Source organism: Alosa pseudoharengus, unplaced genomic scaffold (assembly GCF_046254945.1).
Source record: "Alosa pseudoharengus isolate Yale_2024_CS ecotype anadromous, Long Island Sound unplaced genomic scaffold, YU_APseudo_1.1 YU_APseudo_1.1_scf_6, whole genome shotgun sequence".
NCBI lineage: Eukaryota > Metazoa > Chordata > Actinopteri > Clupeiformes > Clupeidae > Alosa > Alosa pseudoharengus.
The window spans coordinates 1,567,501-1,585,000 of record NW_027468848.1 but is presented as its reverse complement, the minus strand read 5'-3'; the positions used below and the strand labels follow the sequence as shown (position 1 = coordinate 1,585,000).

The window sequence follows — 17,500 nt, the reverse complement described above, 5'->3', positions numbered from 1 at the left end:
GTTTGTATGTGTGTGTGTGTGTGTGTGTTTTCTATCAGTTGGCTCACCGGTCAGTGGCGCTGGAGGACATGAGAGACGAGGAGGAGTACGACCCAGACACTCAGTACGGTGAGACCACAGCAGAGTCAGGCTCAACATTCAGACTTAGATGCACTGTTAGCACACTGTTAGCACACTGTTATAGTGCACTGTTATCACACTGCTATAGTGCACTATAATCACACTGTTATCACACTGTTATAGTGCACTGTTATCACACTGTTAGCACAGAGTCAAAAAGGAAACGTAGCTTGCGAGCGCAAACACAAGCAGGCTGAAATGGGAAAGCTTCCATCCGAAGACTGATTCTGAAAACGCGAAATGAACTGCCCGTTATATATCGCACACTGCAACGAGTTAGTATTGCTGTGTTGACCCAATTCCTGCATGTGAGAAATCGTTCTCACATATGAAAAATATAAAGTGTGCTCACGTTTAAGGGCAATTCCGCGCAAAACTGTCACATCCATAACGCCAACACAATGCCATGGTAGGCTAGGCTATTTAGTTGCCGTTATGGATATATGACAGTTTTGCGTGGAGTTGCCCTTAAATGATGACAGCCTCAATTCTTGCATGAAACTTCACCTCACTGAATATGAGCCAGCCAGACTCCAAGGCCATCACCAAATCTAATCTCTGGTAGGCCTAATGTTCAATTTCGCCAATGACATGTCAATGAAAATTGAGTGTTGTGTTGTGAAAGCTAACTACATAACTCTTTTAGCTCAGTTAGGAAGCTAACTACATAACTCTTTTAGCTCGGTTAGGAAGCTAACTACATAACTCTTTTGCCGCAATGCTACATACTCATTAGTTGTACCTTATTTCATACATATAGGAATTAGCATTCCCCAGAATGTCCATTAGAACATTTTCAACAAATAATGTCAACTATTGAACTTAGTTACACTGATGATGCTGATGATGAAGTTCACTAGCTAATCAAGCTAGTCAAGCTAGTCAAGCTTTGTTTTGATTGTTTCATGTTTGGAGCATCTAAGTGACCTACGCCCATCTAGCGTAGCGGAGTAAAACATGCATACTTTGGTAAATAATTCCTCGATTCCCAGTAACCCAGTCCAATCATCTAGCTATAACAGTATCTATGTATAACTGTAGCTCGGCTAAACTGTAGCTCGGCTAAACTGTGCATGTAAAAATACTGACTGCTGTTCTACTCTAGAACGTCAGCAGGCCTGTAGTCACTGGTACTCTACTCTAGAACCTCAGCAGGCCTGTAGTCAATAGTGCTAATTTTCTGCTCTTCTCCTGCTCTTCTCCTCCTCTTCTCCTCCAGGTTCTAGTTTCGTGGTGCCGGTCGCTGGGTTCCTGTGCCGGCTCTGCCACAAGTTCTATCACTTCGAGTCCACAGCTCTGCAGTCACACTGCCGTTCCCTCACACACTTTCAGAACCTGCAGGTTAGTCCAGATGCTGCCCTCTCTCTTTCATACACACACACACACACACACACAGACACATTTTAGTCCGCTGCACACACACACACATAGTAATTTCCTGTCTTTCCAGTGCCTAGCTGTTTTACCAAAACACTGAATGCCTAATGAACATGTACTTGAGCTGGTGCTTGAAAGGCCCTTGAAATGTGGCCCTGGTGTGGCCCTGATGCGGCCCTGATGCGGCCCTGATGCGGCCCTGATGTGGCCCTGATGCGGCCCTGATGTGTTGTGCTGTGCTGTGATAAGGACACTGTGTGAGTGGTCATCTTGTGCATTTCTCTCCGTCATCAGAAGTACAGAAGGAGGAGGAGGCGCTCTCAGCTCCCCCAGGAGGAGCGCCAGGAAGAGGAGGAGGAGGAGGAGGAGGAGGAGGAGCAACAGGAGGAGGAGGTGGAGGAGGAGGAGGCCCCAGGGTTACACTGCAGCAGGGCTCCCCCCACACACACACAGAAACACACTCCACTGGAAACGCCCCCCACACACACACAGAAACACACTCCACTGGAAACGCCCCCCACACACACACAGAAACACACTCCACTGGAAACGCCCCCCACACACACACAGAAACACAGCGCACTAGCAGCGGCCTCTAGAGGAAAGGCGTCTCGCCGCAAACACCCGGCGAAGAGATCCAGAACTCAGACCGATACGGAACCAACAGCAGGTGCTGGACCAGAACCGCACGCCGCTGGCGCCGACCGGACCAGCTGGGTGGACGCAGCGAAGCGGAGCTGCGTCCAGTTGCACGGAGACGACCTGTCGCAGGGGTCGGAGATGGACAACAGGGGGGCGGGAGGAGGGGTACCCCCCAGGCCCTGTCACCCCCCTGACCGGGCCGAGGTTCTGTGTGACCCCCCCAACCGGGCTGAGGTTCTGTGTGACCTGGAGCTAGAGTTGGGCAGAGCTGACCGGGAGGAGGCCATGGATGGACCAGCAGAGACTGGTCTCCAGCAGCAGGACCAGCGGCAGCAGCCAAGTTCCTCCGCCAGCGGTCAGAGACACTCAGTGACCAGGAGGAAATCCACACGGGCCAGTAAGCGGCCGTGAGCGAGGCGATGGACCAACGGTCATCTGCTGCTGCCGTGCACCCACTGAGACACTTTCTGTCACCTGACCACGCACACCAACGTCCAAAATGTTAACTGACCATTTTACTGAGCGACGCCAGCGCTGAATGGTCATCTCCGTGGTGACGGTGAGATGGTTCGCTGGTGGAGTGCAGGGCAGTGGAACCCAACGTGGATCTCATGGCGCCGCCTACGCGCAGAGGCCTTTAGTCCGTAGTGGCCTACGCGTCTACGCGCAGAGGCCTTTAGTCCGTAGTGGCCTACGCGTCTACGCGCAGAGGCCTTTAGTCCGTAGTGGCCTACGCGTCTACGCGCAGAGGTCATTAGTCGTCCGTAGTGGCCCACCTGCCTCTCCGCTGTGAGATGTGTGAGATATGAGATGTGTGAGATGTGTGTGATGTGTGAGATGTGAGGCAAATTTCTCCTTGGGGAGACTAATAAAGTTTGTAATAAAGTGAATAAACTTTGACGTTGAGATAAATATTTATTAAAATGGTTTATCAGTTTATTCCACTCATACCACAGCCTGAGCTGGTTCTAATGTTGCTATGGCAATCCCACTGATCAGGAACGAACCAATGATGAGTTGGTGAGTTGAGATTAAAGGAAAAGCAGCCTAGAGAACTCCAGCCTATGAGCCCTCTGTGCCCAGCCTATGCAACTTGTGCATGCACACACACGCAAACACATACACACGCACGCTCACACACACTGGCCTAGCTGAAGAGTGTGTATTTTGATTAGTTCATTGGTGGCGATCGAGCCTCTGCTAGATCAGATGAGTTCACTTCCTGTGTGCAAATCAGGGATTGCCACTTCCTCTGTCACCATGGCAACCACCTGACAAAAGGGGGATTAAACTTGATGTAGCCGCCTGCAGCCGTCTTAATCTGACTGCATGACGTGATTATTTCTTAATCTGACTGCATGACGTGATTATTTCTTAATCTGACTGCATGACGTGATTATGTCTTAATCTGACTGCATGACGTGATTATTTCTTAATCTGACTGCATGACGTGATTATTTCTGAGATTCTGATACGTTTCAACCATGACGTATGCGCAATTCCGGGTTGAAAACGTATCAGAATCTCAGAAATAACCACGTCATGCAGTCAGATTAAGACATAATCATGTCATGCAGTCAGCTGAAGATGGCCAGTGAGAGAGTGACCACTGCCAGCGGCACTGGACGCAGATTACACGGGTCTGCCTCTCCACAGCACTGGACGCAGATTACACGGGTCTGCCTCTCCACAGCACTGGACGCAGATTACACGGGTCTGCCTCTCCACAGCACTGGGGTCTGACCCCACGTGGGGTCGCCTGAAATTCAAATGGGGTCGGCTGAGATACTGGGCATCTTACAATTAATCAATTACATAAAAATATATACCGTAATACAATTAATCAATTACATAAAAATATATACACATAAATAAAAAAAACATGGTACTCCAGGAGTCTCCAAGATTTATATTTTATAAAAATGACATAACTTCAAATCATATCAAAATATATATCATTCAAAAGTTAGTTCAAGTTAAATTTAAACTATGTTCTTGTCTTTCATGACAAAAGTAGCCTATATTCATTTTTATATCAGTCAGTAGGAGCCAATGGGCCTGATAGGCTAGTTTAACTGTATGGAGCATTAGCAAATGGTTTAGGCTAAGCTGTGATGGCAAGCAAAGGAAAAGGAAGCAAACATGATGGATCAAAAACATTCATGCAATGAGCTTGCTAGGACTTTTGGGGAAAACACACTCTCAACTGGATGTGACAGCAGAGGTAAGATGTGCTCTCACACAGTGTTGTGAATGATTGGGGTCGCCAAGGTTTTGTGACATCAAAATAGGGTCACCTGCCAAAAAAGGTTGGGAAGCACCCCCCCACACACACACACACACAGCCATCAACCCCCCCCCCCCCTACACACACACACACAGCCATCAAACCCGCCCCCCTCCCACAGCCATCAAAACACCCCCCCCCCCCTACACACACACACACAGCCATCAACCCCCCCCCCCCCCCTACACACACACACACAGCCATCAAACCCCCCCCCCCTCCCACAGCCATCAAAACACCCCCCCTCCCCTCCGTGGTCCTCAGCTATGGACTGGAATACCCCCCCCCCCTCCTGACTGGAATAGTGAATAAGCGTGTTCGTCTTCATGCAGATCTGTACAGATCTGACTTGATGTGATCAAGGGTTGATGCTGGGTTGATCAAATGGAGCTCTCCATTGTGTTCAACCCAGCATGCATCACATCAAGTCAGATCTGCACAGATCTGCATGAAGACGAACACGCTTAATGGCTCCGTCAGGCCTGACTGTCCAAACCAGGTTTTGATTGGCTGTTAACAACTGCAGACACCACACACACACACAGAGCAGACAGGTGTTGGCCAAGTGTGCTTCATTAGAATGGCAGGTGCATACAGTGCTACACCTGAACAGTCCCACACTGGTAGCACCTGGATACACCTGTAGGGTGTGGACCAGATATGAGGTTGCCGTGACGACGAGTGACGAGTTATGGCACAGATCCATCCACCCCTGGCATTTAAAGGGATTTATTCCTGTTGTTGTTTTCTTATGCCATAAACTTAAATGTTGTCACCTTGACAGTGTTCAGGGTCATGTTTGATGTAAATGCATCTAATGCAACCCATTATAGAGTTAAAAAAAGGCCCAGTGTACCACAACCAGTTCGAATATGTTGAGCAGTACACGTGGCATGCTATGAGATTAGTTCCCTCTAGGGGGAGACAACGTTCCTTACGCTGGGCATTGTGGGTTGTAGGTGTTTTCCGCTGCATGCCGCGGAAGAGACGAGAGAGGAGTTTGTGTGGCAGACAGCAGCATCAGGAGCTTTCCAGGTGAACCATACAACGACTCTGCTGACAGCTGCGACTGAACCCAACGCAAGCACACCAGAGTAAGCGGGACGACCCGGGACTGCGGATCAGGACATGGCACACAACAGTCTAATGAGCGTTGCGGAGGACGTGGCGGACCAGGTGGGTTTAGAGAGTTCACTACCACGGCCCTGGGAGGGAAACGACGGGGCTGCTTTGCTGATCCAGCTGAATGATAAAACTCAGGCAGAAGTGCCTCTAAGCAGCAGTTACAGGGATGATTGTTGCGCTCTTGCAGATGGCTGTTTACGAAACTGTAGGTCTATCTGTTTTGCACTGGAAAATATTGAAGTGGTCGCACTGTTTGGTAATTGTTACTATTAGCTTGCTAGCCAGCTTTAGCATTTGGGACGGGTAATTAAATAACCAACGTGCCAGCGGTGAATCTATTCTCTCATCTATATTCAGTTTGATTTGGTGATGTTCTGGTTGTTTATGTTTATGAATTAGCCGACCAACTTAGCTTTCTAAAGGGAACCAGTCTGCCTATTTAGTCATGTAGCTTGGTAGTTTGGGAAACTTCCTTAACGTCTAGCCAGATTTGATCTAGCTTGCAGCTGACATCAATTAGCCTACCTGCCAGGAGGTTGATGCTCCATCGATCGGTTCGTGTTTAACCCTAGTTAAAAGCTAAACATTAGACATGTCAGAATGACCTCCTTAGGGAATTACAACGTTAGCTGGCATTCTAATCAGACATTACAACATCAAAGCTACGTATCCTGAACTGGTTAGACACTAGATGTAACGTTAACGTAGTTGACAGGATGATTTAATGTAACTTTAGGAATTGGATGGGGTTTCTTTCGTCCATTTGTGGTTCCAACGTTACTAGTCAGAATCCTCGGTCTTCAGGAGGTTATAAAATGTGTATTTTGCAAGAATGTAACGTCTTTATGGATGAGCTGCTAAGTTAGATATTCGCACCAATGTAGGCTATATCTTTATGCTAAGGTCTCTTTCATGTCATCCGAGTCTTCCAATTGGGATCGGAAGGACAGTGTTGTCAGAAGAGCATCTCCATCCACAATTTAACGAAATAGCCCGCTACGGACATTGCCGCAGGGTGTGTTTTGAGTGTGTCCGAGTGCTCGCGCCCCTGCCCCGTGTCTCATTCATGCTGCCTGCCCTGTACTTGTTGAATGCTGATTGGCCAACTACCGCCCCGTAGTGCTGATGTGGATTGTAGAAAAGGGCGTGTTGTTTTTATGGTTTGACGTCGACACGATAGTACGTGCTGACGTCAGTTAGAGAGAATTGAGTTTACTTAATAAGAGGGCCGGCTTTGATTAACACATAACTGTACCTCCTCACAATGTCTGAGAAGATAAGTTGTATTATTATACTATTATAATATGTAATAGGATCTCTCACTAAATGGCAAGAAATTGGTTTTATAGACCAAGACATTTTATGTGTATCTATCTTAGGAAATAATAGTAAAGGATAATCTCATTACATTTCATTCTTAAAATGTGTCAACACAAGTCAGTCATTAGACCATCAGGCTCTGGATACACCTGGCACCTGTGTGATCACTCTTGGCCTCAAGGAAAGCGTTACCCTGTCTCAAACTTTAGTATGAAGCCCTGACACCAACCCACATAGAATAACCTATGCAGCAGAAAAAGAGCTTAGTTAGGTGTGTGTGTGTGCGTGACTGAGTGAGTGAGTGTTTGCTGAATGGGAGGAGGTTAATGTGTGTAATGGCCATCTGTGTGTGAGCCATTAAAGCTGAGTGGTGTTTGGGAACCAGCTGTTGCCTGGATACTCTGATGGACAAGGGCATGGTTCAGTTCTGAGACAAGACGAGACCTAACTATAGGCTAACTATAGGCTTCTCCACAGGAAGTTAAGTTCTGAGACGAGACCTAACTATAGGCTTCTCCACAGGAAGTTCAGTTCTGCGACGAGACCTAACTGTAGGTTTCTTTACAGGAAGTTCAGTTCTGCGACGAGACCTAACTATAGGCTTCTCCACAGGAAGTTCAGTTCTGCGACGAGACCTAACTGTAGGCTTCTCCACAGGAAGTTAAGTTCTGCGACGAGACCCACCTGTAGAGTTCTCCATTGGAAGTCCCGGATTTGGACTAATGGCAGCTTCTGATTGGTGGAGGGCTGTTAACTGTTGACAGCTTCTGATTGAAGGCTGCTCTTTGACAGACAGTGTTCTGACAGGCTTCTGGATCTGTTGTCTGTGCCGCAGGGAATCGGTCTGCCGTAATTCCTCCAAGTGATGATGATGCTACCGTAATTACCCTAAATGATGACCGCACAGCAATTAAGGGATAAATCTGGCAGCTATTGCTTCAGTAGTTCTGTTGCAGCATCAAGTCCCAACAGGTCCGTTTGGGAGCAAACCAGGTCCTTAATCTGGAGACACTCCTTGCGCTCCTCCTGTCTGAAGTTAAGAGCTAGATAAAGACCAAGGATGATTGGATGATCAATTGTCAGTTTTAATGGCTCATTCTCTGTTCTGTTGGAGACACACAACATATTCACACTGGAGCCAAGTCACATATATATTCACACTGGAGACTCATCACATATATTCACATATATATTCACATATATATTCACACTGGATGATCAATTGTCAGTTTTAATGGCTCATTCTCTGTTCTGTTGGAGACACACAACATATTCACACTGGAGCCAAGTCACATATATATTCACACTGGAGACTCATCACATATATATTCACACTGGAGACTCATCACATATATATTCACATATATATTCACACTGGAGACACATCACATATATATTCACACTGGAGACACATCACATATATATTCACACTGGAGACTCATCACATATATATTCACATATATATTCACACTGGAGACTCATCACATATATATTCACACTAGAGACACATCACATATATAGTCACATATATATTCACACTGGAGACTCATCACATATATTCACATCAGGGTTTCCGTTGTCCGGTAATTACCGGACATTGGCCGGAAAAAAAATGAAATGTCCGACAAAATTAAATCTCTCCGGTCAAATTGTCTGATTGAAATTGGCTAATAATCCCGTCCCCTAACGCAATCTGAATTTGAGAATAAGCCTTAATATGTAGGCCTAAGCCTATATTATACGTCCTCTGGCTATGTTTTTAAATGAACAGGCTCTACCATTTGAAAAGTAAGCTATTAAACAACACGCATAACCTATGCTGCATTTCAAATAGGAAGCGCACGCTTAAAACGTCCATGTTAAACAACGAACAAATGAGAGGCGGTTCAAACATGGCCAGGCCCAGGCAGACTAGCCTTAAACGTTTTTTCAGAGGCCATATGCGATGGATGATGATAAATTGGTAAGGTCTGAAGCCTCAGATGTCCGGTCAACTCCACCACCACCAGATAAAAAGCAGAAGTGTCGGGCGTATCTGTCGGAATCAGTGACATTGGAAGTGGAGTTGCGGGGGGTGCGGCCGCTCCAAGACACTGTCATTCTCCGTGTACACTGGACATGCAAAGTGTTCTTTACCCAAAGCATACAGTAGGCCTATGCGTTCTCTGTCTATGATCTGCAGGGTTAGGGCCTCCTCGACGAGGCGATTACTGGTCCGCGGATAATTTCTGGCACAATTAAACGGTATCATTGAACCGCGGCCGAAAGAAAAAGAAACTAAACATTTCCCAGAATAGGAAACATTTCTTAATTTATTGTTATCAAATAAAGAGGCATAGCATTAGGGGGTAGTGGTGTGAGCGCTCATTCTTGTGCACATCTGTGCAAGTTAAACAGTCACCACTGAGATAACGTGGGTAGCAGCAACAAACAACGTAGCCTTTTTAAAACAACGAACGAACTCTTGCTGTCCATGAAAAGATACTGGCTAGATCTTGTTAGGCATGTCTAAGTTAGGCTAATGTACATGTTGCATTCTATACAGATTATGTAATTCTTTAAGCTACATAGCCTGTCTCCAGTTTTCCTCAGTTTGACTAATTAAGAAGGGATAATAGGATATTTGACCGGCATATCATCAAAATGTCTGGAAAACGAAACCTCTGCCGGTCACTTTGACCGGCACCATTTTTTTCTAGCGGAAACTGATTCACATATATATTCACACTGGAGACTCATCACATATTTTCACATATATATTCACACTGGAGACTCATCACATATATATTCACACTGGAGCCAAGTCACATATATATGTGTGTGTGTGTATGTGTGTGTGTGTGTGTGTGTGTGTAGGTGTGTGTGTGTGTGTGTGGTGTGTGGGTGTGTATTCACACTGGAGACTCATCACATATATTCACATATATATTCACACTGGAGACTCATCACATATATATTCACACTGGAGCCAAGTCACATATATATGTGTGTGTGTGTATGTGTGTGTGTGTGTGTGTGTGTGTGTGGTGTGTGGGTGTGTATTCACACTGGAGACTCATCACATATATATTCACACTGGAGACTCATCACATATATATTCACACTGGAGACTCATCACATATATATGATGTCACGCCGGGCTATGCCGTGCTGGGTGTGTCTCTCCCTGGCTTGGCCCTGCGTGGGTAATCTGGCCCGCACTGCGTGGGTAATCTGGCTTGGCCCTGCGTGGGTAATCTGGCTTGGCCCTGCGTGGGTAATCTGGCTTGGCCCTGCGTGGGTAATCTGGCCCGCACTGCGTGGGTAATCTGGCTTGGCCCTGCGTGGGTAATCTGGCCCGCACTGCATGGGTAATCTGGCTTGGCCCTGCGTGGGTAATCTGTCTTGGCCCTGCGTGGGTAATCTGTCTTGGCCCTGCGTGGGTAATCTGGCTTGGCCCTGCGTGGGTAATCTGGCTTGGCCCTGCGTGGGTAATCTGGCTTGGCCCTGCGTGGGTAATCTGTCTTGGCCCTGCGTGGGTAATCTGGCCCGCCCTGCGTGGGTAATCTGGCTTGGCCCTGCGTGGGTAATCTGGCTTGGCCCTGCGTGGGTAATCTGGCCTGCACTGTCTACTGTTGCTGTTCTGTGTGGTCTGTAGGTGGAGCTGTTGCGGTGGGCTGCGCCGGGCTAATTGGTGGGCCGATGAGAGGGTGTTTCAAATCACCGCCTTCCAGTCGGCTCGCTCTCCTTCTGCTGCTCCGGCCTGACTGAGAGGCTGGCTGTGGTCGTCGCTCCTCGCCCGGTCACCTTTTTGCTTTACACTGACATCATACTGATATGCACGACACTTTGGGTTGGCTTCCCAATTATGTGTGTGTGTGAGTGAGATACCTGTAAGTGTTGGGTAACAAATATGACAAAGCTGTCTTAGTGCAGAACTGTTAATAGTGTGTGTAAAGTCTTTGTGGGTCATTCCGTGTCAAATCACCCAGTGGCTGGCAGGTCACCCTCTTCCAAAAAATCTGAAAAAACTCACAGGTGTTTGTAGACCAAACCTATGCATAAATCTTAAATAATATATCTGTATCACTAATGGTTCCAAAACTACAGCCCTTTGAAGTTTCAAGTCATTTTAAGCATCGTGGTGAACAATCCTTTTTGTTCAACTTCCAACATTATTGGCTCTTTTGGTATTTCACACACATTAGTGAAACTATGTGAATAGAAGTACATTTTCCTGTTGAATTTAACAATCCAATCAAATCAGGTGTATCTTGTGTAATTCCCCCTCTGCAAAGCTCTGAAAATGGCTATAAATTCATTATGTGAAAAAACATCACCACCTTTGAGGGCTTCTCATTCAAAAAGTATGTGACACAAATTCATCAGATTTTTTTCCCACTCATGTATGGATTATAACAGCGGTTCCCAAACTTTTTCCCCCCGCGTACCACCGGCTACATTCCGACTCGGCTCGCGTACCCCCACCATCCGACACATAAACACATAAAAACGTAACGCATTCTATAACCCCCCCCCCCCCCTTGACGATATTTGATCCGTTTCCCGGTTTTAGGTGCGTGCATTTGGTCAGTTAAAAAGTTATGATTATGAAAAGTAGCCTGCATAGTAGCCTAAATACATCCACATACAATATCTTAATAGGCCTACAACAACGCCTGACAAGAAAGTATTCGTTTGGACAACATTAGGCTATACAGCCTAGAAAGGCTAAACGTAGGCTACCTTCAGTTTGTTAAATGTAAAGCCTAGCTTAATGTTACCTTTCTTGCCCATCTGAAATAACTCCTAGCTTTGCTCCTTCCCTCCTTTCTGTTTTTGTTGTTTTCAAAAACCTGTTATATCCGCAAAACTTTCCCCCCACGGACCACGGACCATCCAACGCATTCAAAAGTAACGCATTCTATTAGCTATTCCAGGCGTCATGTTTAATAAGCTGCACTTTTTTTTGATGAACACATACATAGTTTATAAATGATATCCTTTAATTTCATGTTTCCATATCATTATGACCTGATTCGAAATTATGTATTTATTCATGAATTAATTACAAAAGATTTAAAATTTTCATTTTACACCTGTCCGCCATAGCCCTTTTCATCTCGCGTACCCCCTAGAAGCAGCTCGCGTACCACCGGGGGTACGCGTACCACAGTTTGGGAATCCCTGGATTATAAGGTCATGTCCATGCATTAACTTTGGTTGTTAACATTATCACATTGTCAGAGCATTTTTATTAAATTGGGCTTGATTTTCAAAAAGCACGTTTTCATCTTCTCATTTCACCACGTGGACAGTTAACAGGATTTTTTTTAATTTTACCATATATCATTCTGTATGTGAGGAGCCTCTGCCCAAAATGTGGGCTTGTTGCTGAGTTTCTTCATTGAGATAAGATTTTTTACAAATATTGTCTATAAATCCACTGAATTTGTACTTTATCTGCAGTACCACTTTGCACCACATGTGGTGCTCTTTTAATACAATGGAAGTCAATGGAAGAGTAAGAGAGTCACTTGTTTGCTGCACATATCCAATCTAAACACACAGTTTATGGTTCATATGGTTCAAATAAAAAGGGGTTTCTAAAATTCAGTGCATTGTCAGATGCATAAAAATCAATACTAACGATTTATCATCTTTTTACAAATGCCTCTTGGATCCACGAGTCCTCAAACCTTGTTATGAATACTTGTGATGAAAACACACATGGTCATCTTCATCAAGTGAAATACCTTGATGAACTGAATTTTAGAAACCCATTGTTTCTTGAATATGTTCCTTTATGACATTCATTTTCCAACTTCTTTCCCAGATCACATGGAGACAAAGCACTGATCTCCATCTTGATGCTCTTTGTCTATGTATCGATGGATATAGACTTTGCCTAACCAGCTGGCTAGTAATTATTAAAGTACTCACATAGGCACTGATAGGTTGAAGCTGGTGTAAAAAACTCGTTACAAAGATGGTAATTATGCTAAATCCTCTTGCTGCATGTATGATGACCAGTCAGTCTTATGTGTGTATAATTTACTTGATCAGTTTATTTTCTCTAAATAAGATTTATGTATGAGCAGTATGTTGTTCATGTTGCAATAATTATTTGGACCAATTCAACTATGAACCATAAACTGTGTGTTTAGATTGGATATGTGCAGCAAACAAGTGACTCTCTTACTCTTCCATTGACTTCCATTGTATTAAAAGAGCACCACATGTGGTGCAAAGTGGTACTGCAGATCCAGTACAAATTCAGTGGATTTATAGACAATATTTGTAAAAAATCTTATCTCAATGAAGAAACTCAGCAACAAGCCCACATTTTGGGCAGATGATCCTCACATACAGAATGATATATGGTAAATTAAAAAAAATCCTGTTAACTGTCCACATGGTGAAATGAGAAGATGAAAACAGGCTTTTTGAAAATCAGGCCCAATTTTTAAAAAATGCTCTGAAAATATGAAAATGATAACAACCAAAGTTAATGCATGGACAGGACCTTATAATACATATATGTGTAGGGAAAAAATCTGATGAATTTGTGTCACATACTTTCTGAATGAGAAGCCCTCAAAAGTGATGATGTCTTTTCACATTATGAATTTATAGCCATTTTCAGAGCTTTGCAGAGGGGAAAGTACACAAGATACGTCTGATCCGATTGGATTTTTTAATTCAACAGGAAAATGTACTTCTATTCACATAGTTTCACTAATGTGTGTGAAATACCAAAAGAGCCAATAATGCTGGAAGTTGAACAAAAAGGATTGTTCACCACAATGCTTAAAATTACTTGAAGTTTCAAAGGGCTGTAGTTTTGCAACGATTAGTTATCCAGATATACTATTTAAGATCTATGCATGGATTTGGTCTACAAACACCTGTGATTTTTTTCAGATTTTTTCGGAGAGGGTCACCTGCCAAATTGTGCTGAAATTGGGTGATTTCACACGGAATGACCCCCTGTGAGTAATGCCATCTGACTGTGTGTGTGTGTTCTGTGTGTGTGTGTGTGTGTTCTGTGTGTGTGTGTGTGTTCTGTGTGTGTGTGTGTGTGTGTGTGTTTTCTGTGTGTGTGTGTGTGTGTGTGTGTATGTGTGTGTGTGTGTTGTGTGTGTGTTCTGTCTGTGTGTGTGTGTGTGTGTGTTCTGTCTGTGTGTGTGTGTGTGTGTGTGTGTGTGTGTGTGTTCTGTCTGTGTGTGTGTGTGTGTGTGTGTTCTGTCTGTGTGTGTGTGTGTGTTCTGTCTGTGTGTGTGTGTGTGTTGTGTGTGTGTGTGTTGTGTGTGTGTGTTATGTGTGTGTGTGTTCTGTGTGTGTGTGTGTGTGTGTTCTGTGTGTGTGTGTGTGTGTGTGTGTGTGTGTGTGTGTGTGTGTGTGTGTTTTCTGTGTGTGTGTGTGTGTGTGTGTGTATGTGTGTGTGTGTGTTGTGTGTGTGTTCTGTCTGTGTGTGTGTGTGTGTGTGTTCTGTCTGTGTGTGTGTGTGTGTGTGTGTGTGTGCAGTTCCTGCGCGTGACCAAGCGCTATCTGCCGCACGTGGCTCGTCTGTGCCTCATCAGCACGTTCCTGGAGGACGGCATCCGCATGTGGCTGCAGTGGCGCGAGCAGAAGGACTACATCGAGGCCACCTGGAGCTGCGGAGCCTTCCTCGCATCCATCTTCGTCATCCTCAACCTGCTCGGACAGCTGGGTAGGCCTGCAGGGCATGTGTGTGTGTGTGTGTGTGTGTGTGTGTGTGTTCCTGTTCCTGTGTGTGTTTGTGTTCCTGTGTGTGTTTGTGTTCCTGTGTGTGTGTGTGTGTTCCTGTATGTGTGTGTGTGTTCCTGTATGTTCCTGTGTGTGTGTGTGTGTGTGTTTGTGTTCCTGTGTGTGTTTCTGTGTTCCTGTGTGTGTGTGTGTGTTCCTGTATGTTCCTGTGTGTGTGTGTGTGTGTGTGTGTTTGTGTTCCTGTGTGTTTTTCTGTGTTCCTGTGTGTGTGTTCCTGTATGTTCCTGTGTGTGTGTGTGTGTGTGTGTGTGTGTGTTTGTGTTCCTGTGTGTGTTTCTGTGTTCCTGTGTGTGTGTGTGTGTGTTCCTGTATGTTCCTGTGTGTGTGTGTGTGTGTGTGTGTGTGTGTGTATGCGTGCGCGCGCTGGGTAAGCTTTTGCAGGGCTGAACCTGAATGGCAACAAGTACTGCTAAACTAATCAGATGCCTTCAACCACAAAGCTCAAAGCAGAGCCGCGTCACATCTCCGTCACAGAGCCGCGTCACATCTCCGTCACAGAGCCGCGTCATCAGCTCTCATTTCCGTGTGCCACTTCCTTGAAGTCGTGGAAGGAAAAACTTGTCAATTCTGCCACCCAGAACCAGAGACCTCTCCAGGTTACCTACACATCTCCGGCCCCAGATGACCTCTCCAGGTTACCTACACATCTCCGGCCCCAGATGACCTCTCCAGGTTACCTACACATCTCCGGCCCCAGATGACCTCTCCAGATTACCTACACATCTCCGGCCCCAGATGAGACCTCTTTAGGTTACCTACACATCTCTGGCCCCTAGCTCTCTCAGAGACCTCTCCAGGGGCCTGTACTACGAAGCGAGGTTACTGGCTTATCTGGGTAACTTCGAGAGTAACTTGATCACGTGTGGCGTAACTTCCCGATTAACCCGTACTACGAAAGGTGGATAGGCTTTAACCGAGGTATGCTGCCATGGCAATTTACGCTGCATCTCAAACCTGGTCCGAGCAGGTTATGTTCTTGGTTAACCCGAGGTTTCCGTTTAACCACACCCTTTATAAGTAGGCTACAACCCCTCCACGTACAACTTGTCTGCGTACCTGGATGATTTATACGACATTGGAGCGCAAATCGTGAGGGGCTTTCTTCCCAGGGCGAGGGTTTTTAGAGACTGCCAGAATCCGCTGACATTACCGGACAATATTCTTTATGAACGATATAGATTCTCAGCCGAGGGAATTCGTTATCATTGTCAGCTGATCAAGGCAGACGTCTCTAATGTCACCCGCCGTAGCAATGGCCCTTACGATAGAGCAGATAATGTGCCTTTCGTTTAGATATTTTGCCAGTGGACAATTCATGTATTCCATCGGTGATGCTGAATATCTGAGCAAGAATAGGCTACTGTAGGCCTATGTCCGAAAATAAATCACCCTTTTAACATAAAACTTGAATGTCATATTACCCTGCACATAAAGGCTGCACATTTCCACAGCACCAGGATCCGACCGAATGCCTCCCTCAACCCCCTCCATAATCGGCCTTTCACTATTTTTTGCGATGGCCAACTCTTCTGCTACTGTAAAACACTCTGGTGCCTTTCCTCCTACAGTAGGCCTAGTGTTCAAAGACACCTTTTTCTTGTTAGCTGTAAAACTTGTGAGACCAAGTGAAGGCTATAGTCCTAAGCATACAACATATTTTCATAATTAAGAAATATTAATGCAAGCTGTAACTATATAAACCTACCATTCTGATATGTTTTTGTGTTTCATTTTCACCTGCTGCCATGTGCGTTTGGCACGGGTGTTGCATCTGTAATGTTCACAGGATTAGGCATAGGCTACACTAAATCGGTCAATGGGGGCTACTTAAACATTCAATTATCCTTATTAATCTATATGCCCCCTTCTGAATTGTGTTGCATCTGTAGGCCTTTTTATGAACTCAAAATAGGCAATTTAATTATTTCAACTCATTTCAGACATTCAGCAAACTACTAATCCTCCGTAACACATATTTGAGGAACATGTGGAAATAAAACTTTACTTTTAGGCATTTAGGCTACCCGATCTGCAATACGTTGCCAACAGCCTTGCCTTGCTTTGTTTGCTGCCGACTTTTTTGATTTTTGTCGTAGAGTGAGTTTTAATTCCTCGTAACTTGTCATAATAATTGTGCATTCCTTGTCCGTAAAATAAGGTGATCGCGTCATCATTGAAATTGGTGACTTGCGCTGCAACCCGCCGCTTTTATGTGAACGCGCACAAACTCCAATGAGGTTAACCCCGGCTCAACAAATCAACTTCATAATCAGCGTCGTAGTACCAATTAACACCACTTAAGATAACCAGGTTTTGTCAACCCCGGTTTAACAAAGTAACCCTGGGTTACATCTGGGTAGGTTAAGCTCCCTTCGTAGTACAGGCCCCAGGTTACCGACACATCTCCGGCCCCAGATGACCTCTCCAGGTTACCTACACATCTCCGGCCCCAGATGACCTCTCCAGGTTACCGACACATCTCCGGCCCCAGATGACCTCTCCAGGTTACCTACACATCTCCGGCCCCAGATGACCTCTCCAGGTTACCTACACATCTCCGGCCCCAGATGACCTCTCCAGGTTACCTACACATCCCCGGCCCCAGATGAGACCTTTCCAGGTCATCTACACATCTCTGGCCCCAGATGACCTCTCCAGGTCATCTACACATCTCTGGCCCCAGATGACCTCTCCAGGTCATCTATACATCTCCGGCCCCAGATGAGACCTGTCCAGGTCATCTACACATCTCCGGCCCCAGATGGCTAGTGCTCTCAGGGCACGCAAAACAAAGGCCCGGTCCAAACGGCCTCCCTCCTCGGCTTAATCGGGTTTCACACGGCCACCTGACCCACGGCA

At 45.6% G+C, this 17,500-nt stretch overlaps 2 protein-coding genes across 6 annotated transcripts in view; both read left to right on the top strand.

Annotated features, from left to right (window-relative positions):
* The window catches only part of ciz1b (cdkn1a interacting zinc finger protein 1b), a 23,796-nt gene extending 20,758 nt beyond the window's left edge, over nucleotides 1-3,038 (top strand). For all 5 annotated transcript variants that reach the window (XM_076270308.1, XM_076270311.1, XM_076270310.1 and 2 more), the window contains exons 14-16: nucleotides 39-108; nucleotides 1,340-1,461; nucleotides 1,792-3,038. In XM_076270308.1, coding sequence (XP_076126423.1) covers nucleotides 39-108; nucleotides 1,340-1,461; nucleotides 1,792-2,550 — 951 coding nt within the window. In that variant the 3' untranslated portion in view covers nucleotides 2,551-3,038. The remainder of the gene's footprint in view (nucleotides 1-38; nucleotides 109-1,339; nucleotides 1,462-1,791) is intronic.
* A 2,348-nt stretch (nucleotides 3,039-5,386) lies between these two features.
* surf4l (surfeit 4, like) overlaps nucleotides 5,387-17,500 on the top strand; it is a 17,787-nt gene continuing 5,673 nt past the window's right edge. The window contains exons 1-2 of the mRNA XM_076270259.1: nucleotides 5,387-5,602; nucleotides 14,378-14,564. Coding sequence (XP_076126374.1) covers nucleotides 5,555-5,602; nucleotides 14,378-14,564 — 235 coding nt within the window. The 5' untranslated portion in view covers nucleotides 5,387-5,554. The remainder of the gene's footprint in view (nucleotides 5,603-14,377; nucleotides 14,565-17,500) is intronic.